General features: G+C 39.0%; 1 protein-coding gene across 4 annotated transcripts; it reads right to left on the reverse strand.

Moving 5' to 3' along the window:
- Positions 1–306: 306 nt before the first annotated feature.
- Positions 307–23,033, reverse strand: LOC111234313 (phospholipase D2-like). 4 transcript variants are annotated; one of them, XM_022762321.1, is made up of 24 exons: positions 22,874–23,033; positions 14,080–14,252; positions 13,854–13,981; positions 12,439–12,581; positions 12,183–12,276; positions 11,553–11,618; positions 11,405–11,463; positions 11,054–11,299; positions 10,809–10,952; positions 10,631–10,714; positions 10,431–10,509; positions 10,215–10,325; positions 9,903–10,112; positions 9,623–9,779; positions 9,354–9,472; positions 8,759–8,872; positions 6,625–6,729; positions 6,033–6,121; positions 5,596–5,709; positions 5,060–5,106; positions 4,639–4,773; positions 3,323–3,476; positions 3,017–3,134; positions 307–2,915 (listed from the first exon to the last, which is right to left on the reverse strand). In XM_022762321.1, exons 2-24 carry the CDS (start codon positions 14,210–14,212, stop codon positions 2,691–2,693), a joined length of 2,874 nt encoding a protein of 957 aa, XP_022618042.1. In that variant the 5' UTR covers positions 14,213–14,252; positions 22,874–23,033; the 3' UTR covers positions 307–2,690. The 4 variants fall into 4 exon arrangements, with proteins under 4 accessions (XP_022618042.1, XP_022618041.1, XP_022618043.1 ...); XM_022762320.1 differs by lacking the exon at positions 22,874–23,033 and adding an exon at positions 20,680–20,816; XM_022762322.1 differs by lacking the exon at positions 22,874–23,033 and adding an exon at positions 20,498–20,592.
- Between the last annotated feature and the right edge of the window lie 267 nt (positions 23,034–23,300).

Genomic DNA, 23,300 nt, shown 5'->3' on the forward strand with positions numbered 1-23,300 from the left:
AATAGTCATAGCAGGGGTTTACAGATTAACATCAGATGTTATTAGTAGTTTCTGGCAGTGGAATACGGTATTTAAACACATCTGGATCTGTGGTCTTTTGTGTAGGTCTTAGGGCCATTGTGAATGACATATTATATCTTTTTTTTAATGTGTCTATATATTTTCCTCCATTTATTAAAAGTACAAATATACCATGTATTTGTGCATAAAACAAGTACAAGGGAAGTTTTCCATTTTGAATTCATTAATTATTTTGGTAGACAAACATCTTTTCAATCAAAGTAAAAGCAGACATCCATTTTGAAATTCAAAAAAAAAAATTTATTGAGGAAAAACAAAAAATTAAGTAGTAAAGTTCATGGATTGGATTGAACTGGATTTAGGCAACTTAATATTTATTATCTCTCTGCCCCTGAGTGTTAGTAACTTATACATGAGTTACTTCAAGTTAATAACATAGATCTACAGATATGTATACACAAAGGTTTTCACATGGTGACTATTAGGGATAATATGCATGAGTAAAAAATAAACAGAAGTTTCTATTAGTAATATATTCATAAAAATGTATTGGTAATGCTGACTAGTGGTCAAATAAAAATAAAATTCACGATAGAAAAAGGATAAGGTCACTTCAGTATATCACAGACATTTCGGTGGAATCTAAACAAAGAATAACAGTCAAGGCAACTACTTTGTGCTTTTTAAGAGAGGAAAATATGGTGAGTGCACAGACTCATTAGTGGCTTTTTAATACCTTCCAAAGGAAAGGCTGAATAGTTCTGAAGCCAGCAGTACACCATCTCTTAACACAGATGATTTTACTGACTCTTCTGTGAAGGGTGCTTCATGTGGAGGGAGGTGGCGTTCATCTGAAACACTTGTCATGTGTCATATTCAGAAACAAGTCTGCACTGAAAGCACCTAGGTAGTGTAGCTGAGACCTGTGGGCATGTCTCAAAAGCTCATGAAGCCATCCGTCACTCCACATCCTCAGTTAAAACAGAGAACTCTTAAAATACATGGGACAGTTTTTTTCACATATTGCAAATTTTGACAGAAACACCTCCAAAAAGCTAAAAATATGTAACAGACATTCCCAGTCATAAGCTTCACATATTGTCTCTCTGCTGGTTGTTGATAAAACTTGGCCAGTTTGTGTACCATGCGTGAAAACAGGTAAAATGTTTGAAGTAAAATTTTTTACCCTGGGGTCCAATCTCTAGTTACAGTAATCTCTTTTTCCTCTATACTTAGTCAACCTCCTTTCCTGTCACCCGTGTCTTGCAGCTGAAGAAACATACTAGTTACATTATGTTACTGCATAAAATAAACCTATGTCCTGTTTTTTTTCTAAATGAGGAAGTCAGCATCTACTGTATGTTCTGTTGAATTATCAAAAAAATTATGATTTTTCCAAATCAGTCAATACAATAGGGGGATACATGTCTGCCTACATTAACCACCAATGCTACATATTTGTCCAGTGCAAGACTTTTCAGATTGTCCAATATCAAAATCTTTGCATGTTGAGACTAAAGATATGACTTGATACTGCTCTAAACATGGGAATTGCGCCATGAATGAAAGCCAAATTATGTCACTACGCAGATACAGTGTCATGGCTAAATATAATCCACCTTAACAAATGTGCAATTTGAGGAAAGTAATATAGGATAGACATACAACACACTGAATGGGACCTGACACTCACATGGAAATGGCTGAAAAATGCAATGGTCAAAAGATACATGTCTCTGCTTTACACAGCTTTCTCAAAGCCAAGTAGATAGTGGAATGTTCTAATTCATTGGTTGTCATGGTGACTCTTGAAAAAAAACATGACAATTAACAGTAAAGCACCCTTTAATTATCTTCCTTTTCGTTCCTTCTCTCAGCTTCTCCACCTATGTCAAATCCAGAACATTTTAAAATGACTTTGCTTCCAACAGATACTGTCAATCTTTTTTCAGCATATTAACTTCTATTTTCCGGTACACCATCCTGATTTAGCAAGTTATCCCTCTTATCAGCGCTCTCCCTTTTCTGTCCTATCCAGCCTTTATTTCAGCTGCGATCCAGTCATCTCTTTATATCCGTCACCATAACAACCACAAATGTTCTGACAGATTTGCTGGCACTGCAGTGAGAGGTGAAGCCTCAAAGGGAGAGAGTGAGCGCGAGAAAGAGAGAGAGAGACAGAGAGAGAGAGAGAGAGAGAGCCACCCACCCAAAATCCGTGCACCAATAAATGTACACTATGTTCCCAGATCATGTGAGATGCTTGATTTCCAATACAACCTTGCAATCCTCTCGTGACTCATACATTCATTTATGTGTTTTGCACCACTGCCAGCCCAGCAGTTCAGTTTGCACTGTAGAAGTTATGAAGCTGACAATGCCATCATGAACAAACTGGCCAATACAAACTACTGTTCTAACAGGTTATCAGTCATAGTAAAATCTACATTTCAGTGGTTATGTTCAGACTAGCCTATGGGCGGTCAAAAACACAATGTAAAAAATATCAGGAATCAACTAATACATTGTGTTAAAGTGGTGCCTTTTCCTCACTAGAGCCAGGGCTGTAACTTACTTTAGTGTATTGTGCTGAACAAACACAAGGAGAAGCATGTGGAACAGTAGCCCTTTAACTGTTATGTAGTGGTCTGATCTGGCCTGCGCTGTGGTTATGTCCACAGTCCAACAGGAGCCATGCCCTCTTTAGTGGCCAGTGGAGGCAGCAGGTTTTCCTCACACAGGAACTTCAGGGGGAAGTGGACCAGCAGCCCACGGACAGACTTCAGTTCCTCTATGGCCTGCTCAGGGTCTGTGTCGCAGAGGCGTTCCTTGCTGGAGTACTCCTTCAGCTCTCTCATGTTGTGGACAGAGTTGTGGGGCAGGCATCTGAAGACCTGTATCACAGCAGGACAAAACTAATTGAGCCTACACTGTCAGGAATAAAAAGGTCCAAAGATGATGATTTATGACACACGATATTTGGTTTAATTTGTACCTTGTCATAAATGGTGGCATTCAGTTTAGCAGATGCATCCCAGACCAAGAAGAAAAAATGGTCACTGATTGGATCATCAATATTGATACTGGGGTCTGAAGAATCTCCAACAAGAACACTGGTAAGGAAAAGAAATAGGCAGCCAAAAGTTCAGTAGGCTACATGAGCTAAATTAGTCTTGATGTTTGTCATGACAGACAGGTGGGTGATATACTCCCTTTAAAACTGTATCACATCTAGAGTTATTTCCATTCAGACCATTCTAGACCATTCATGGTCATACACACACAATGTCATTGTACTGACCCAAAACACTCTTTGCGCAGAGCAAGTGTGAGGGGTCCTGCCTGGTACTCTTCCCCTCCCATGATGGATGAGACCCTCTCTTCATCTTCCACATACACTGCCAACTCACTATCTCTATTGCCCAGCATGCTGCGGTCGTTGATGTTGGCTGATCCTGGAACACAAGTGCAGTATACAAGCTTTTACAATCAGTCCTTTCAGAGGCATCATTCTTCTCAACACATTAAGTAACTATCAGAATTTAAAAAATAAGTCTTCTGACTGAGTGCTGCTTTTAAGATTTTCACTCCTTCAGTTATTTGTAATATGTATATTCACTGTTAAGAAATCGATTTGAAATTGATAAAATTTTTTTAAAAAAGTGAAGAACCAAAAGCTGACAAATTATGGGGTTTGCTTAAGAAATTCAACTTTGGCAAACAAAACAGAGATTTAAGTCTCTTGATATGAGTTTTATATTTTGACTCTAGTTTTACATGATTCAGTTTGTGGTGTAAAGTTATAATCCTTAAGATTTCAGTCCTTGCAGCATTTTTGATTTTTTCACAGAGTTTGCTAATTTGGTGACAAACACATTGGTGTTTCGACGGTTGATGTGAACAGATGTTTGGTTTGAATTAGCAGTAACTTGATACAGCTCCAGCACAGTGTTAAGAGAGTGAGCAGCAACAGTGAGATGAAATTACAAACGGTAACGCTGGATTACATGTGTGCATTGTTTGTAGGGAATCCCTCGTGAGTGTGAATGCAATTTGAATCCAGTGTGGGAATGATGGATCCTACCACCAAGAATGAAACTACTATATAGTGTAATAATTACAGAATGTAGATAAATTGAATGATTACTGGCAAAGCAATTATAAGCAGTGTCAAAAATGGGTTTGATTTAATGAAAAATGTAATGTTTCTAACTTTAAAGCATCTGAAACAATTAAATTAATTTCAAAATAAGATCCTTACTATTTGTGCAGCTTTTTAATACACGTACTGTAAATCATCCTTCATTACTTGGATCTTGCTATTCCCTGGCCACTGTGCTTTAGAACACCCTACTTAAGTAGCTTACACTTCCATTACACTTTTCATCCTCATTATTCAGTCTTATAATTAACTGTACATACATCTGTTTACCTGCATTTTTTTATTTTACCAGTCATATTTGCCATTTTCAAAAAAGATGCCATGAAACTAAAGCTAAAACATATTGATTTACTCACACTTTAGCTTCGTCACTACATTGAAAGTCACGAATACATTCAAATACAGCTCAGTTTCAAGTTCAAAATGATCTCACTGTCTTTGATTGAGCGACTCACCAATGATATAGCAGCGATCATCAGCAATGAGGGTCTTGCTGTGAACATAGATTAGCTCTGTGATGAGTGACTGGGAGAGCTGGGAATGTGTTCTGAGGCCACAGAGTGTGATGTACTCTGTCCACTTGTCTTCAACTGGGGAACAAAGCAAAGTGATTACTTACAAGAGATAATATAAAAATACAGTGAAAATGTATGAAGAAACTCATATAGACATATGGACTTAGATGTGAAAAGAAGATGAAGTCAAGGATTAAAATGGAGACTGGTAGGCAGATACCTAGCATAAGCAGCTTCAGTTTAAAGGAACAACATGAGGGGAAAGAAAGAGACCCATGTTAGAGAGGAAACAGGCGGCATTTTGTGATGGGAGGTGCATTTTTGAATTGAAGTGAGAGCAGGTAAGTTACCAGAAACTCACCTTCACTAAGCCTTGACAGGATGGAGTGTTCCCCTCGGCACATGGTCCTAGAGCATTAAAATTGTATTACAATTAAATGACTAACACAATATAGGACAATAATATAACAATAAATCATGACAAATAATAGAACAATAGTTCACATTCACAACAGTCTTCAAAATCTGATGAATGGTAGTCAAAGGAATGGGACATTTTCTAATTTCAAACTTTCAATTTGAGTAAACCCTCTACTTTTGTGTTTAGATGTGCAGAGTACACTCAATTGACATTTTATCGGGTACAGCTTGTTAAAACTAATGCAGTCTAATACAGCAGTCCTGCAATAAATCCTCCTTCACAAAGGTTTATAATGTTCAGTTTTTGTTGAAGCTGTTTCAGAGGCATAGTTATGAAAAGATCTTGAGGACATGGAACCTGTAATCCCCATCATTTTACCATAAATGAGAAAAATTCATATCAACTACAACTGATTGGAAACGTCTCAGAGTCCAAGTCTGGTTTGTGGGCTAAGTGCAGAGTGATAACGCTCTCACCTGTAAGTGAAGTGCAGAATGGCTTGGATGGCATTTCCACCACCTGAACTGATGTCTCCCTCAAATCCAGGAAGCAGAGGAATCACCACAAACACTCTGTACTTCTTCTGCTCTCTGCAGTGAGACACAATGTCAACATGTACACTGTATACAAGTATACTATTTAAACATTAGTAGAAACTGACACACTCACTCACATCTCTATTTTATGATTTGATTCACTCACTGTTCCACAAATTAGTTTCAATCTTTTCCGTCAAACGGGTAAACACTGAAGCACTCTTTGCTGTGTTTAGTTTAACATGTCTTAATCGACCTTGAGCACAGATTTCCTGAAAAGGTGCTTTGTGACTTCAAATGCTCAAGAATGTGTGTCTAAAAGAGAAAAAAAAAGAATGAAGCACCACAAAAATCTGGCTAGTACACTCCAACCAGACCTGTGGGCACGCAGGATTCGCTTCACGATTGCATCGCCGATCCCATTATGGACAGTTTTCCCGTCAGCACAGCTGATGAAGAACTGGTTCTAAAGTCGGAGAGAAGGCAGATGGTGGCTTGGTATGAGGTGAGGGCTAAAACAGGTAGGTAGCTGGCAAGTAAGGGAGTGAGCAATGACTGAATTAGGGCTCATAAAACCTCATGATTAGACTCACACTGGCCACAGAATCTGTCAGTGATGTGAAATGAATGTGTCAAATGGTATCTAAGTAAGCATCACAGGCAGAAACATCCAAGATAAAGGGAGGCCAATGTAATACTTCAAAAGTAGATCAGCAACTAACATGACTGAAAGATGCGGGGCATTTGTTTCTAACATGTAGTTTATAAAAACCCATTCTCATGTGATACTACTAAAAGTATTTGAGGGTACGGTGCCATTTTTTTTGCCACGGCTGCCCTTTGATTGTATCACTGCCAATTTTGAGAGCACAACGGGATTGGTCTGTTTAAACATTGAGATGTAAAAGAAATCATTTAAAAGCATAGACTGAACTTTTGTCTGTAAATAGCCGGTCATTCCTTCATTACCTCGATGTAGATGTAGTGCTCGCTGTTCTCGATTGTGTGGATGTAGGCGTTCAGAATTGAGTTCTCACAGGTTCCAGTTGACCATCTATCGGCAGAGCGCAGCACCTGAGAAAATAGCATGTAAAAACTAAAAACACTCTCACTCTTTGGATACATTGTGTTTCACATATTTTTCAGAACTTCCAGAAGACAGATCTCACATCTTTGCTATTTCTACATTATCGTCCGCCAGCGTTGTTTTTCCCTAAGGTATGCACACTACAATCATGTCATAAGACATGTCTTCTTATTTTAACTTGGTGTCACCCAGTGAATTTAAAATATCCATGTGTTGGTGTATGAAGAATATGCTTCAGTTGATTTTCTGCATGTGAAAACTGAAACAGCTGCATTCATTTTTGTAGTGCTTTTGTAGTGTTTGTGATGCACTGAGCTTGAGCTTTTTGCATTCATTTCTGCTCAGTTTACAAAGATGGTTAGTTTGGGGGAATGCAGCTCCAACAAAACACTCACACACAAAGGGAGCAGACCTGTTGCAGCTCTAACACACTGCCCCTGAAACCTGAATAAAGGAGTAACAAGAGCTGGGGCAGAGAGGGGAGCAAGGGTTAGGGTTACAGGCCACTGCCCTCAACACAGTAAGAAAATACAGACAGAAAAAGCTATTGTTACCAAACACTCGCCATCGGGACACTTCAAAACCACAGCATATGATGCTGAGTGACAATACTTTTGCTGACAGTATGAAAATATTTATGATTGTGTGGGACTAAAATGATTTGTAAATGTGATATACACCATTTAACTTCTCTGTTTCTTCAACTTTGTTAGCTATAATGTCAGGTCTGTGTTTGTATGCTTGTTTTGCAATTATTCTGTCCTCTATTAGGACAAAAACTGATTAATGCAGCTTCACAAAGTTGCTACATGTAACATCTTTAGCATTATCTTGATATTTGATTGAAACAAAGACTGAAAGCCTCTGTCACATGGCAGTTGTGTTGCTAATGCCGGTGTTTTGGTTCTTATAATCTGGACCACAATTCCCATGAAGCCTGTTGCAAATAAGATACTTCCACTTGTCCTCCCTCCCTTCCTGTCCTTGGCAGAACATTTGTTTTCTCTGGCTTTACAGAACAGGATAAACATGTTGGAAGTGATTTTCTTCCACAGGCTCTACTCTTGTTCCACCATCTGCCACTGCAAACAACTCGGAATACTTTAGCTGCATTTCAAAAGCCAGAACAGTGTCTCTTTGTTGTACTGTAAATAAATCCATCTGATTTCCTGCTGGATCTGACTTTGTGTCACACAATGTACAATGCAGAGTGGAAGCCAGTAGTGGCCTTCAATGTCCTTGCCAATGGTCTTGTTTGTTAACAGTAATTAGTAATTTGACTAATTTCTCAACATTAATATGGAGATGATCAGCAGCATGGTTTCTTTTAAAAATGCTAAATGTGTGAATTTATTGACTTTGTTGACAAATGAGAATTTCCACACCCAATAAAAGGCTTATTCAAAGATCCCATAGGGACTTGTGGCCTGTGTCACACTAAAGTCTCTTTGCCACATGTTCAGTATATTAAGCCCAGTATAACTACTCTGGTGGTTTTCTGTGTTGTTATGGATGTAAAGGGGCCAGGGTTGATATTCTGTGCAGGACACTCTAGTTTCTGGCTTTGGTGTGAAGCTTATCTCTGCAAAGCTTGATTTATCTGGAATGCTAAGGTCTCATTAAAACAGTCTTTGTATAGGAGACTGGAGGCCGAAAAACACTGCATTACCCTGATAACTGAACCTGGCGACGTGACAAGTGTAGGGTAGTAGTGTTTCTTTTGCACTACTACATACCCACCCTTATTTGTGTTTCTTGATATTCTATTTTGTGCATGTGTTAATTAATTCATCAATATTTTAAAAATGAGATATGGCAACTTGATAAAATAATAAAACTGTATCTTGTCAAGGAGACAAACCGTGAGTTAGATTCATTCAAATTATCCATCATAAACTGATTATAAGATTCTTTTGTCAATTTCTCCCATTTTCCTGATGAAATCCCACACAACATTTTACACAGGTGTTGCACAAATACTGACTGCATTTGCGGTTAATGTGTGTGCATAAATACCTGTACTTTGGCTTTCTTGGACCCAGGCACCGTGAATGAGAGTGAGTCAGCAGTACACTGAGACTTGGGAAGAAGGTACGGGTAGAAGTCGTCCTTGTACTTGCTTTTGAAGATCTGGAGAAAATGAAACAAATTAATGAAAGCCAGATTTTTGCTCTTCCTGTTACTTTCGTTTCCTTCTGTTAGTCTAGACTTAATTAAAAGTTTATTTTACTAATTACTATCTGAGTCATACTTTCATATGTCAGCAGTATAACAGTAGAAATTATGGGAAATAGTGTTCAAAGGGCCACAGCAATACAAGTCTCAGCTGGATTTTTTTGCTCTATTTGATGATTTTAAGTAAATTTTGATTAACTTTTATTTTTACTTAGTTTACACCTTTAAATAACTGCTTCTTAATTGTTAGCTTCTGAAGCTTGTATATCTGTGGACTCATTTGTAAAAGCTGATTAAAGAAGATCACTAATGTCCCAATCTCTGAAATGAGATAAGGATGTTTACAACATTATGCTAACCTACAGATATGCAGGTCAAAACTATGACAATAAAACCCAGGTAGCTTTAAAATGACACAACGTTCCTTGAGTCAGACCTTGGTGAAGTTCCAGCGCTGGATGAAATGGCGGGCTACATCCCTGGCAGCTCTGCCATGAATAGCTGCAGACAGATCACGCCATGGCATGCGAGGAACTTGAGTGCGGTCGATGTTATCTGAACAAGAATGAAAAGCAGTCCTTTCACTTCCCTGTTGAGAGACTCTCTAAGAGTGTGTTTGCATGTGTGTGTGTGTGTGTGTGTGTGTGTGTGTGTGTGTGTGTGTGTGTGTGCGTGTGTGTGACTGAAGGAGATTGGGCAATGTACCTTCAAACGGTCTGTCCAGTTGGACCCAGTCTTTCCTGATAAAGTTGCTGTAGTCTTTGCCAAGCCACAGTTTAGTGTTGCCGGTCAGACCTTCAAGGTCTTGCTCTTCTTCCTTATCTGGTTCTGATGGTTTTGGACCATCAGCCACAGTATTATCCTGGTTAACAGAAACACCTGTTAGCATCTGGATGGAGTGTGAAATGTACTGGTTCATGAACTCCTGTCAACATATTTATGCTTGATTAGTCGCAATCAATAAGTTAGAAAGACATGCTCTTACTCCTGCTTCTCCATTTGGCTCCTCCTCAGTTAGACTGATGGACGTCCCTGTCAAACCCAGGTCAGTTAGCCGGTACTGGCTGTTATCCCACCTCCCAAATGCCAGGTCTATCCCCCCGACAAAGGCTACTGTTTGGTCAATAGCCACCATCTTTTCATGGTGAGCCCATAGGAACACCACAGATGACACGTGGTCAGGGTGTCGCATTACCTGATGGATGTAAAAGGGGAAAATTTGAACAAAACATGAGATGAGGCCTCTGGTAATTGTGAAGCCATTCTCTGTGTATCAAATTATGCAGAGGTGACAGACCTTGATGTTTGGGTGCATATTCATAAGAGTCCTCTTGCTGTGTTCACTATTGATGCCAAGTGCTAGCTCCACCTCTTTGTACAGCAGAACACACACTTTGACTCCTTGTTCCTGAAGGAAAAGGTTCAAACAGAGGTCACGCCATGTCAAAAAACAATCAGCAAAGGTAATGTGAAATTCTTAAAAAAAGAAGAACAAGACAAAGAGAATCCATACTGCTTTGCGCTTGAGTATCTCATCCAGGCGCCAGTAGTTATCAGTTGCTGGTCTCTTTAGGAAAACTTCAGGACTGAGCCTGAGACAAAAGACATGGAACACTTTCCATATATATTATTCACAACAAACAACATTTGAATAGTGAATTTACAGGGAACTTTTGTTTGTTTTCGCTAAATCCAGATCTTGCTGACACTTACCACCAATCTGTGATGAAGATTTCCTCCTTGGCTTGTTCGAGAGCATCAGCCAGGTCTGCAAAGTAGCTGCTTCCATTCACATACCTTCAAACAATATTAAAAAAAACCACAGCGTTTAACAAATTAGGACACGATTTGGAGACAGATAGTGAATCTAAAGGGTGACTACATATCTGACCATTTAGTGAGTGTATTCTCGCGTGGTGGTGCAAACCCCTCAAAGCGCTGCACTTTGAGAAAGTCGCTAGATTCTGCCAGCCGGTTGATTTCATGACTCCACCAATGAGCTTGTCTATAACTGCTGCATTTGATGATCAGACTCCTAAACAAAAACAAACAGGCAATTCGTGTGTCGTACACACAACAGAACCCCAGACTTATACTGTAATCATGAGTATATAGGCAAATACATATCTGACGTACCGAGTGAAGTTCTCAAAGCAGACTCCGTATTTCGTGTCTGTATAAGCACGGCCTACTTTAACTTTGAACTCAGGGTCAAAGAGCAACACAAAGTTGATGCAGCCGTTGTCTCGATTCATATACATCAGGAAGGAGTCTTTCACCACCAGCCACCGACGAGACCAGCGGAAACAGAACTGATGATGGCCAGTGCAATTCAGGCCTTGGATCCGGTGACCACCCGACCTCTTGAAGATGGGTCCCTCCCTGAGGAAAGTTGACAGATGTTGCACATTAAACCTCTATCATGAACTTCACCATCACTTCACCATTTTCCCTTGCATCTCACACACTCTCAAGATGTTTGCTTACAAGCCTTTGGGTCCAAGATCAGTGATGAAGGAGAGAGCACCAACAGAGAGGAATTCCAGCTGAAGAAAAGACAAGAGACAATGTAAACATGCTCCATGACATCCCCTTTGTATGTGTGCTATGTATGTTTGTGTTTCATTGCTATTACCATGCTGTGATCATTCCTACAGAATGTGTTCTCCAGCAGACCATTCAGGTATTCCTCAAGGTATTTCTGCAATAGAAAAGTAATAAACATTTTGAAATCCAACTTGACGCACAGCAGTCAGAGAGCGACAGTGGGATTTGCCTGAAACTGTATGAATTTTATTAAATTAAATAAAAAGCTTTATTTGTTGTGTAGAGAAGATCTGGAACAATATATATATGACATCTATGATATAATTTCAATTATCATTATTATTAGCAATACAATAATTGTTGGGTGTGACTTTAATGGAATATCTATGGTATTAAGTTTAGTATGTAAAAAAAGACATGAATGAACTGATCAGCCTGAATAGGAAGTCCAGCTCCAACCAACATGGCAAAAACATTTATATTACATTTACATTTACCCATCTGGTAGAAGCTTTTATCCAAAGCGACGTACAAGTGAGGGACAACACTAAAGCTTCGGTGCAGTAGGAGTAACATGAGCCCTTATCTTATTTGAAATAAAACACTTTTTAAAACCTTCCCACAATTCTAGATACATTGTGTGTGTGCATTCAAAGCAGTTTCTCAATGTGTATACACTGTGTATACTATACATGTGTCTGACTGGTTTGTTTGATACCATTTTGCTGGAGGTCCTTCTGGTCCGTTCAGTCCCATGCAGGTTGGGCATTTCCTCTGACATGGTTCTCAGCTGCTGCCTCTCCTTTGCAAATCTTCGAGAGAAATTTGAATATTCAAAATACTGTGAAAACACTGTGATTGAGAAATCTGGCACTAAATCCTCAATACAACCTATCACTCGGATTTCAATGGCACATCACTCAGAGTGAGAGGTTGATTTGCATGACCAGGATAAATAGATTGGTTGCACTGACCTTCCCAGAGGCAGCAAGTGAATCATCATCCTATGTTTGTAAAGGTCTCGATGCAGCTCTTGGAAGTGCTTGTACTTCCTCTTCACTGTCCAGTGGAATGGACCATGTGTTAACCGCACAGTGTACAGGGTGCCTACATGGACCTGGATGGACGAAATACATAAGCAGGATTATGTAAAATGATGAAAATAAAATACTGAAGAAAACAAAATGAGAGTACAGCATTTACTGAATTTGTAAATACCTTATTTACTTAAATTTTGACTTTCTTCCCTGGTGACAAAGAATAACAAATTACTTTTTGAATTTAACTTTTACTGCACACCCTCTTATTTGGACGTAAGTGTCAATTATAGTTGTCAAATGCACTATAAAACTTTATATGGTATGAACAGTACATCAAAGTTAAAACCAGAAAGTAGCTCTTCAAGATCTAATGGACATGTACAGTGAATAGTTTTGGTAACATAATATTAATTTTCTTCACATGCGTAAAATTTTGGATGCTGGGAGGAAAATCGGAGCATGACTGAACCAACCATATACAACTCAACTGTTACTAATACTTGTACTTTTTTAGTGAGTTACTTTGTACAAACTGCAACATGCTTCTGCAATGTACTTCTCTGGGTCCATACTGATTAATATACAATTATACCTCTTGTGCTATTTACTGTAAATACTGTGAAAATTCAATTGTGAATGTAGATGAGTCATAGCTCTAAAGTGGGCTCACAATTACCCAGATGTTTGTTGGCTGAGGTCCCTGATAGCACCAAGTGGCTCAGCTGTAAAGTCAGGCATCCCAGAAACACCCACTGCCTCAAACACTCTCAGCACTATACCCACCTGTTCAGTCCTAACATGGCATCTACACATAATGCAAAACCACTCACCGTATAATTTTCAAGCCTACCTCTCCACCTGAACAACAGTATGCTAATATAACAGCTGAGCCTTCTGCCTCAAAACACACAGCTCAAATTTCAAAGACCCACACAGAGGTTCAACAAAAACAAAACATAGGTGTAGCTGACTGTTAAGACTGGAAACAAACTGCCCATAAGTTTAGCAATAAAGTTTAGTTGGCGGTTTTGCCACTCTCTCAGACATAATGTCATTATGGTGAAGCGTCACGGTCAAATTTAACTTCAGGGTGTTTTCTGCCAAGCTTGAAAATAACATTGAAATCAGATGTTAAAAAGTGATCATGGGTTGGTCATAAGGTGGCCTACAGGAAGTTCAATAGTAGAAACCATTTTGAGAAGAATAGAAAGAAAGAGTGATTAATTGAAGTTAAACGTGTGTGCTTTGACTTTAAGCTCATCTAAAGCTTTCTATAAATACTATTATCCTTCGAACAACCACCAAAAGAAAAAATGTTAATGATTTTCCACCCAGAATAGAAAATGTACCTTTGAGCGAGTAGTGTACTTCTCTGTGTTGTCCACTTTGCATGTAATAGGGACACCAGGTATTAAGTAAGGTACACCCGTCTCCTTTATTTCAGGAAGATGATGAACCACCAGGAAAGGACGGCCCTCTGTGATTTGGAAGATTAGAACATTTTAATGAAATTCTTCTGGTACAGTCATTAGAGGTTTTCAATAGGCAGATTGTGCTTTAGGTTTAACATCTTACCACTGCTGGACATGAGGCCATCTAACTCATCTGGACTCAGATTGTAGAGGTCGTTGGAGAAGCGTCTTCTGCCCAGGTTTTGCGCTGTGAAGCTCTGAGCCACTGGCTCAATCACATCCTCTGTACTGGCCATCACACAGTTGCTGCAAGTGCCAGCGGCCCTGCTACAAAGACTAAAGAAAAGAGAGACCGACATTTACGGAGTTTGGGCACCACTAGTCGCACCACTATGCACACACAAAATGCACTAAACTAGCATGCCTGAGAAAACTTCTGATCAAACAAATGTGAAAGTGAGAACCAATCTTTTTAAACACACCACAGCAGGTTGAAAGTTAAAGTCACAAACTGGATGTTCACAGTATTTCTACAGCTCAACAAGTTAACTATTAAGTGATTCAGTATTGCACTAAAGGCAAAAGTGCATACTGCCTTTGATAGTACAGTTTATATTTCTTAAAGGAATTCTGAACTTTTGTGTATGATAGTGTAGATATAGTTCAGTGGGCTGTTGGCAACTTCCAATTCTATTTAGGCTACAGTTTATCTATATCTTTGTATATATGGTATATTTCAAAACTAGAAAAATTAGACGGCTGAAGTCATTCGAAAGGTACATCTCTTTGGCATTTTATTATGAGGAAATATATAAGCTGCATGCATAATACCAGTAGTGCTTGCAAAAGTAGCAGTGGAAGCAGCAGTGGCAGTGCATTAGCTATACTGTGTAGCAACAGCAACACTATTAACATAAGTGGTAGTTCTAGGGGCAGCAGCAGTACTAAAGGCAATAATGCAGTACCAGCATTTCTAGCATCAGCAGACACTGTCATCACACAAGAGTCAGATATAAAAACTCTGTGGAGATGAAGATTCTAAGTATCTGAAGAAGCTGATGAGCTATATTGAAATGATCTGACAATGCAAGCAGGAGGTGAATCTAATCGTCAAAGAGAGCAGCACATCATGATCACACAGAAGGAGACATTTGAGTAGAACTCAGAAGCACAGTCAACAACAGACTGTGTCATGTTAGAAGTATCACTGTTACAGTTTTTTTTCGATTGCATAAATACTAAAATCAAAAGTATTACACAATTATCAAAACCTTACACTCATGGAACAGATTTGCACCACTATAAGCACAATGTCAGCCTCACACTTTTTGCAAAACAATACACACAGTGATTTGTAAAACACTAAACACACTTGTATACGTTAGACACAGAAGTTTATCATGATGTCACTTCCTTGCAATTCCAAAGCACTGACTGTCAAATTACCACACCTATGAGCCAATTGGTTAAACACAGCCATCAGGTGCGCAAACCCATAATTGCTTAATTGTAAACACACCAATCAGGTTTAAGCACTATAAAAATGCAGCACATGAGTTCACCTGTCTTCAACCAAAATGGAAGGAGTCAGAAGAAGAAGAGTGAGGGTGAGAGGGGGAATCCATGGCGGAGGAGAAGGAGGTAGAGGAAGAGGAAGAGGCAGAGGCCGTGCCAGACGTAGAGGCCGAGGTGGAGGTAGAGGAAGAGGAAGACCTGAAGCAGGAGGAGAACGTGCTCAAAGAAGAAGAGGACCAAATTTATCAAATGAAATTCATGCAACACTAGTTGACCATGTTGTCCGTCATGCCAATAAGGGCCCTTACAACACACCTCGTATTCCCACATTTTTGTATCGATCGCACAACATCGTCACAGCAGTAAAACAAAAACACCAGATGCAATACATTGTCATCTGGGACAATGTGTCATTCTACTGCTCTGCTCTGGTCCAGAACTGGTTTCAACACCATCCACAGTTTACATTACTATACCTTCAACCATACTATCCATTTCTAAACCCAATCGAGGGGTTTTTCTCTGCATGGTGGTGGAGGGTTTACGATCTCCAGGCCCAGGCTCAGGTACCCCTCATTCAGGCCATGGAGGAGGCCTGTGACCAAATCTACGCTGCAGCTGTGCAAGGATGGATTCGACATTCAAGATGGTTCTTCCCATGTTGTCTTGCCAATGAGGATTCTCTGGCCAGATCCAGCTAGGTGAAGAGAAAATGTCTAGTATTTTCTGAACTGTATTGTACTGTCAGATTTTTTACTGTAATTGTAACCTGTGCTGGATACAGTATTTTATGTTTGTCTGATATTTGCTGAGCTTACAGTGTTATACACACTACTAGCATTAGTGCTACTAGTAGTAGCATGAAAACTGGGACATGTTTTGTTGTGATTCTCCATGTTGACATGTTGACTGATTTGGGTATATGGAGAGAAATGAATTATAGTTTCATCAGTCTGCAGCATTGGTTTTGTGTAGTGTTTGGTGAATTTATTGTATATTTGCACTTCCTCTGTGTACTTCACCTACAGTGCCCTAATCACTGAGAAGTATAATTGCTAAAAGTGTTTCAGGTTAAGCACAGCAGTGTGTAACTGGTTCAAACAGAATTAAGTCGTATGAAATGTGTGTTTCATATTGTAACAAAATATGGTTTTTATAAATTAGTGTATAGTTTTTACAAGAGTGTTTCATTTTGCAAAGGATCTGAGGTATTCTGATAATTGGGTGTGTGGTTGTTCTAATTGTCTGCAGTGTTTTGAAAAAACCAGGCCCTGTTTTCCAAATCGTGCTTAAGCAATCAAAAAAAAACTGTAAAATGACAAAAACAGAGAGCCTTCATATTCCGCAGGCATCTTGTGTTGTTTACCTGTTGATCGGGTGATCGACATTGCGAAATACAAGAAGTCTAGGACACAGCTGCCAGTGAGAGAGAAAAGGGTGTGTGTGAGTCCTTTTGTATGCTGTGTGGGTAGATGTCTTTGAATGGCTGAGAGTTTCCTGGGCAATGAAGGAACGGGGAGGGACCGTGTGTATGTTTGCTTGTGTGTGTGTGTGTGTGTGTGTGTGTTTGTGTGTGTGTGTGTGTGTGTGTGTGTGTGTGTGTGTGTTCATGTGTGTGTTTGTGTGTGGTCATGTGTGTGTTTGTGTGTGTGAAGGAGAGAGACGGTTTAAAATAAAAACAAGAATGAAATATCTAAGAGCCACACTGAAAAAAGAGTTAGCAGTAGATTAAAAATGGAAAAATATTAGTCTTCAATAATAATTTTGGATTCCATGAAAAATAAAAACTGTTACACCTGTTGTTGTCTATGAATTACTCACTGCCTTGTTGATACTCTACAGCATTGTTGCTGATCTTAACATGCCTTGTTCTTCTACTAACATCTACTGTTTTCTATGGTTTAGCACTACATGAACTAATGGCCAGGCAATTAAAAGTGCTCAATAAAGTACTTGCCACATTGCACCACTTAGACAATAAGAGAAAAAAAAGAATCACAAATACGTCAACCAACCACCACTTCACAGAGACTAAAACCTACGGTAATTTGAATATCTCAACATGTTAAACTAACTTCATGTTGCAGTCAAACAAACATCTGTCCACAGTGTTTTCTCATCTGCGCACTGCAGGCAAGAGAAACTACACAAGAGCCTGGCAAGGAACAAGCAGGTAAAGGCTGAGGTAATACTGAACATTGAGTGGGCACTCTACTAGCCAAAGGCTATTGGCACCATCTAAATACTTTAGGAGTGGCAATAAAAACAAAGGACATGTAATAAATGGCAGCAATAAAAAAATCATCAGTCAATCTGGAAATCATTCAGCTCATTAAAAATGTTTTTGGTGTTTAAAAAAAAAAGATAGAATCTTGTGATTTAGTTATAGCACCCTCTGGTGATCAGTTTCCTCCGAGCTAATTCATGATGTAGTGTTCACACAATCAGCACTTGAGTTTGAAAACATCAACAAAAAAAAAAAATTAAAACTATTATGATAGTATTAAAACCCAACATTACTTAGGAAATCAGCCCCCGCTACAGCACATCCCACTGGTTCTATAAACTATTACAAGCAATGAATAACACTACCAATGTTTTATTGCCGTTGTTTTTTAATTCTACACCAGTCACAAATGAGGAGATGCGCCAGACAAGAGAAGACAATTTAAGCTGAGATAACTGCCATCAACTCTGTCACAGGAGACAGATGATTCATTTATTAATACAATGCTCATATTTGAGGTCTGAAGTGTACACCCATAGCTATGGGTCACTGTTCTGTAAAATAAATACTGGTACTTAATAGGAATCTCTTCTGTATTCTAAATGTGTTGTTACCACAGTTATTTGCTTCATAAAAAATACTATATTTTTAGGTGTTTTCTCATGTATGTTATTTCAACTGCTGAACAACATTCCTTTGAGTTTCCATCATCTGGTGAAGAATTTAATTCATTCAAATTAAGACCACTCTTTGCCATATGTTGCTGTGATTACCATGAAAATAACAAGTTATATCTTAATTGCTATAAAACCCAAGTTCAAGCCATATCAAATTTGACATGTTCTCAGAGCTTTTTCTGCACTTTCTCCACCCATCCTTTTTTGTTGTTGTTGCTGTTTCCACTTATAATCCTAGATCTTTTTTAAACCATTCAACATGAGATCAAACCCTGTCATTTAAATTCACATCCAGCTTGTTGAGATAGATGTTGGCAAAACAACAGTTTGCCAAATAAGCTCTTTGCTCCGTTGACTTTCTGTTGACTTTCTGACTATTCAGTCTTAACAGTCACATGAAAAGCTAGCTCATACTTGCCACTAAGCATTTTTTACTTGATGGAGTGAATCTTTGTCTACACTATTCACCCAGGTTTCTTACTTGTGAAATACTACACCACACCCACTCAGGGTGCTCTAAATCATGAGCCAGATTAATGATTGGCCAGAAAGTGGTGCTAATGAAACCTGCATCTTACAAAACCAAGCAGTCATGTGAGCATCAATATTTGTGCGTGTGTACAGTATCAATGGTTCTTGTCCCATAAAACCTTTTGAATTCTGTGCAGTCCAACATCTCAAAAAAGCAACACTGCATCAGTTACCAGGAAATATTGTCAAGGGCATGAGAGATTTAAAGGTCCCACATGTACTTGGAGATTTCTTGCCTAAATGACTCCCAGTGGTTGCATTAAAAAAGCCACCTGGCTGACACAAGGCAAATGCAGATGGAAACATTTAGTAAGACGGGGACACTGCCAATGATCAAGCAACACAGACTGCAACAATCACAGGGATTGCCTCATTTTTCTACAGAGAAAAACAATCCAGAATAATTACTAAAGTTGCTATATACATGAAAACACATACATTTACATTTAGAAAGAGCAACTTGACACTAGCTGACATTTTTTTCTACTGATTATGAAATCCTCAACTTGCTGCTATGATGTTACGGTGTACTCAGGGCGTGGTCAATACACACTGATATCACTGCTGGGTGTGTTTACAGGTGAAACAGAGCACCCCCATGGAACAGACTTAAAACTTTAAAGAGAGGACGTCAGTCAAACAAGGCTATTCAGCTCGGTAAAGTTACTCTTTAAAGAAACCCTGTTGTATAGGGGATTATATTCCCACGTGTCAAACCATCACAAAAATGGCTCATATTATTCTGCATTTATTTTAAGTTATCATGACTAGATCTTGAACATTGATTAATTGAACTGCTTTAAGTTCATCATGTTCCTAAATTTTAAATGTAATTACACCTGAAGCTTAGCAAATTCCTTGCCAAAAAGGGCACAAGGGTACATGCAGAGCAATATTGATTTATACATGCTATTTTCAATAAACACACATGTTTATATTCCCTGGTCTAGGGGAAAGTTATGTGTTTCATATACATTTGCATGATTTGCCTGATGTTTCAGAAACAACATGCGACCTTTAAGGACAGACTGAGCAAAATGTATTTCCCCAGACTATGACACGTGCAATCAAACGACAGGGTCTGGATATTTGTCATTATTTCCTCCCTGACTAAAACAACAGTGCTGAGTCAACGCTTGCCTTCATTGGCCCCCATCGGATGTACCCAAAACTCCACAATGTCGTCTAAAATAGCGACACTTCCTGACTGAGTCAACGTGTCACCACTTATTATTTCTTTTTCACATTTTCTATACGCACAGGAGTCACAATCTTTGTTGCGTGTTTTAAGATATAGTTTGGAAGAGGAAACACGCACCTTAAGCCTTTGATTTGAGGGCTGATGGGAATTTGGATATGGTGTAGCCTATGCTGTGCTGCTACCGCTCCATCAATTTTCTTAAACGTACACCCCATTCTGTATGAGCCACTTTCTTACACCACCAAGGCAACATTGCTAACAGCCGTAAAGTCCATTCAACACTCCGAATACCAAGGTTACGCTGTCTGTGGAGTGTGAAACTACCGAGAGCTAAATTTTGTCGTCTCCACCCATTCCCTATGGTTTCCTACAGCGCCGCATTCCACAAAGAAACTACACTAAATGTACAAAACTACGCAGCAAATGTCACCTGACGCAGAGTGGCACTGGTATTAACACATCGTCACATCATCACAGCAACTAGGTTTTTGTTTGCAAGCCACTGTGGTGAGATTTCTGCATCTGGAGCAGGATTCAATCGGCAAAGCTGCGATCGCCCAAACGAGAGGAGTGAAATATGCGTCCAACTCGGGCCTAGAAAAAGATACTTACTTTCACTTCAAATGCAACCACGGCTCAGCACACGCAGGTATTCCACATGCGAGACAAAAAAGTGAACATACATTCAGGCTAAATACACTTTTTCATCGTATTCCGGCATATGTTTTAAAAGAGAGTCCGTGTATTCCCCGTAGGTGATGTACACTTTAGTCCCTCCCATTGGCTATCCAGCAGGACAGATGAGGAGGAAAGAAACGATCCTGAACTGAGGTTCTGCCAAACAATGTTCTTATAGTCTTTTAAGCAGGAACTGCAGATATACTCTGGGGGTATATAGTATGTCAATTTAACCAAACAACGTGGTGGTTTCCTGTGTAGCTGTGCAGAAAGCAGACAAACTGGCACTGGACTGAGAGCTGTGCCGCTGCAACGTGAGACAAAACATGGACATGAGGGACAGGACAAGTCGTGACTGGGTCTCATCAGGATAAACACACACAGGAATGTGAGGATGGAGAGGAGAGGCGCGGTAATAACTCTACCATGATACCTTATTTTACCTTTCAACGTTAATTATGGAAAATACCGCCACATTTCCGGTTAGTATTTTCAACATGAAAGCCATTTAGCATGGATTTTTTTTTTCTTAACACAAATTTGACCTCTTTTTGGAGCAGGCTTGTATTTTATTTTCAACGACACAGATATCAGAAGCTTTTGATGTTATGAAATTACATACACTAGAAGTGTATCCAGAGTTAGGTTAAGCCTATAGTCTTTAAAAGAAAATGTCAACTTTAATGTGTGGGACTGTACTCTTACTAAACTGGATTATTCATTTAACGACTGCAACAGTTGTATTTAAACGACATGGGACAGGAGGAGCAGACTGATGACTGCTCTGTGAAGGATGTGATGACACATGCAAACTGGCCTAAATCTGGATAGTGATTTTTGATTTGCATGTCACTAGGCAGTATATTTCCAACCACACCCTTATCTGAACTGAAATGATATATACAGTTTTAGTTTTTGGTGCACTGCCCACAACACAGTTAAAGCTTCAGACAATCAGACCTTTATTTTGCATCATTAACTGGTGCACAGGTCCCCAGAAAATAGAGTAATAATATGTCAGTTCTTTGTTGGTATTTGGGGCTGCTTATTTGATTGAATATTATACTTGCTGTACCTAAATGGGTCAATGTTGGCTAATTATCCTGTGTTTCTGTTTCTGTTACCACTTCATGTTCATTTTTTGTACCAGTGCCCATCTTACATACTGCATGCCCAAAAGAGGAGGGTACTTCCCCCAAGGCTTCTCATATCTTTCCCCCTATCTGGCTTACATTTGTTTTCCTCTTAATGAGCTTGTGGGTCTATAAGCACAATGACATCTGTTGCACATTGGGACTTTTTGAAAGGAAAGTTTTGACATGTAAGGGAGGTGGACTAGTAAAATAAACAACAATCATACAAGATATAAGTAAAAACTAAACAATAAGATGACAGTTTAGGACAATTATGAATGATCAATTATGAAACAGTGCAAATGTTGTCCTGGGGGTGGCACTGTTGATGGGAAATAAGTCCTGTCTGTTTTGGTGTAGTACAGTTTCACACCACATGGTGGCGTTCAGCCATGCTTAAAGGAAAAAGTCTAATAGGGATTTAAAAATACTTTACAGTAGTACATCACCAAGACTGAGCAAGGTTAATTCCAGAATAAATCCAAATTTTGAGTGACAAAATGATCTTTGTGTTTTATAACACTGAGAAAGAAAAATACATTTATTGTGCAACTATTGGATACATGTAAAATAAAAATAATGTAACCTCATTACAAATCCAAATGCTGTGTTGATGCCTGTTTTTCACATGAACAAACTGTACACAGCACTTCTCATATAATATCTCTGTCAAATGCCCACTTATGTAACGTTGAACACAACTAGACATAAACAGAAAATTATAAACTTGAAAATTAAGATGTGTAAGTGATTAAACACATTGGATAGGAATTGGGTATTTTATCATGACTTTTTATGAGCTTTTCTATTACTCTTTCTGTCAGGTTCTTATTACACTGTTTGACATTTTGAGGAGCTTTAGGTGTATTTACATTCCCAACTGAGCATATGTAAGTTTAGATGGACAAAAACACAGCATATACTTTACTTCCCCATTTGAGACCATAACAAGCTATGTAATAATAGCCAGGGATTTAAACAAAGACCTTACTGACCTTGTGCAGGTAGGAAGTTGGCTGATACGACCAGTGCAGAGATGAAAGAGCACGGCAGGATGATATTAAAAATGTAGAACAGGGGCTTCCTTTGGATGATCAGCTTGAACGTGACTGCCTGATATCCAGGTCACCTGAGGAATCCCATGTGCTGATCATCTTCCTGGCTGGATGATGGACGATGGCCTACTCATTATTCTCTGAGCAGTGAAAATGTAATAAGCTGGAGAGGAATTGTGTGTTTTGAGTACTGGAGTATTGAAAGTGGATGTCCTGTACTTGTATGTAGCCTTACCAGTAGATAGACAAACAGCCCTGAAGGATAGTAAACACACAAAGTGTATTTACCCCTAATACTGCTGTGTTCACAAAATACGTTTATCTAATCTTTCCTTTGGAACATTTCTGAGATAGCCCAGTCAAAGCC

This window comes from Seriola dumerili, unplaced genomic scaffold, assembly GCF_002260705.1.
Source record: "Seriola dumerili isolate Sdu_G_001 unplaced genomic scaffold, Sdu_1.0 BDQW01000449.1, whole genome shotgun sequence".
Taxonomy (NCBI): Eukaryota; Metazoa; Chordata; class Actinopteri; order Carangiformes; family Carangidae; genus Seriola; species Seriola dumerili.

Bases quoted from the DNA above. Each gene is read 5' to 3' on its own strand.
- LOC111234313 (XM_022762321.1), bottom strand. From the start codon at position 14,212: ATGGCCAGTACAGAGGATGTGATTGAGCCAGTGGCTCAGAGCTTCACA. The intron at 13,982-14,079 runs GTAAGATGTTAA...TCCAAATCACAG, and splicing joins TGGCCTCATGTCCAGCAGTG to AGGGCCGTCCTTTCCTGGTG. The intron at 10,510-10,630 runs GTAAGTGTCAGC...CTTTTGTCTCAG, and splicing joins ATCTTCATCACAGATTGGTG to GCTCAGTCCTGAAGTTTTCC.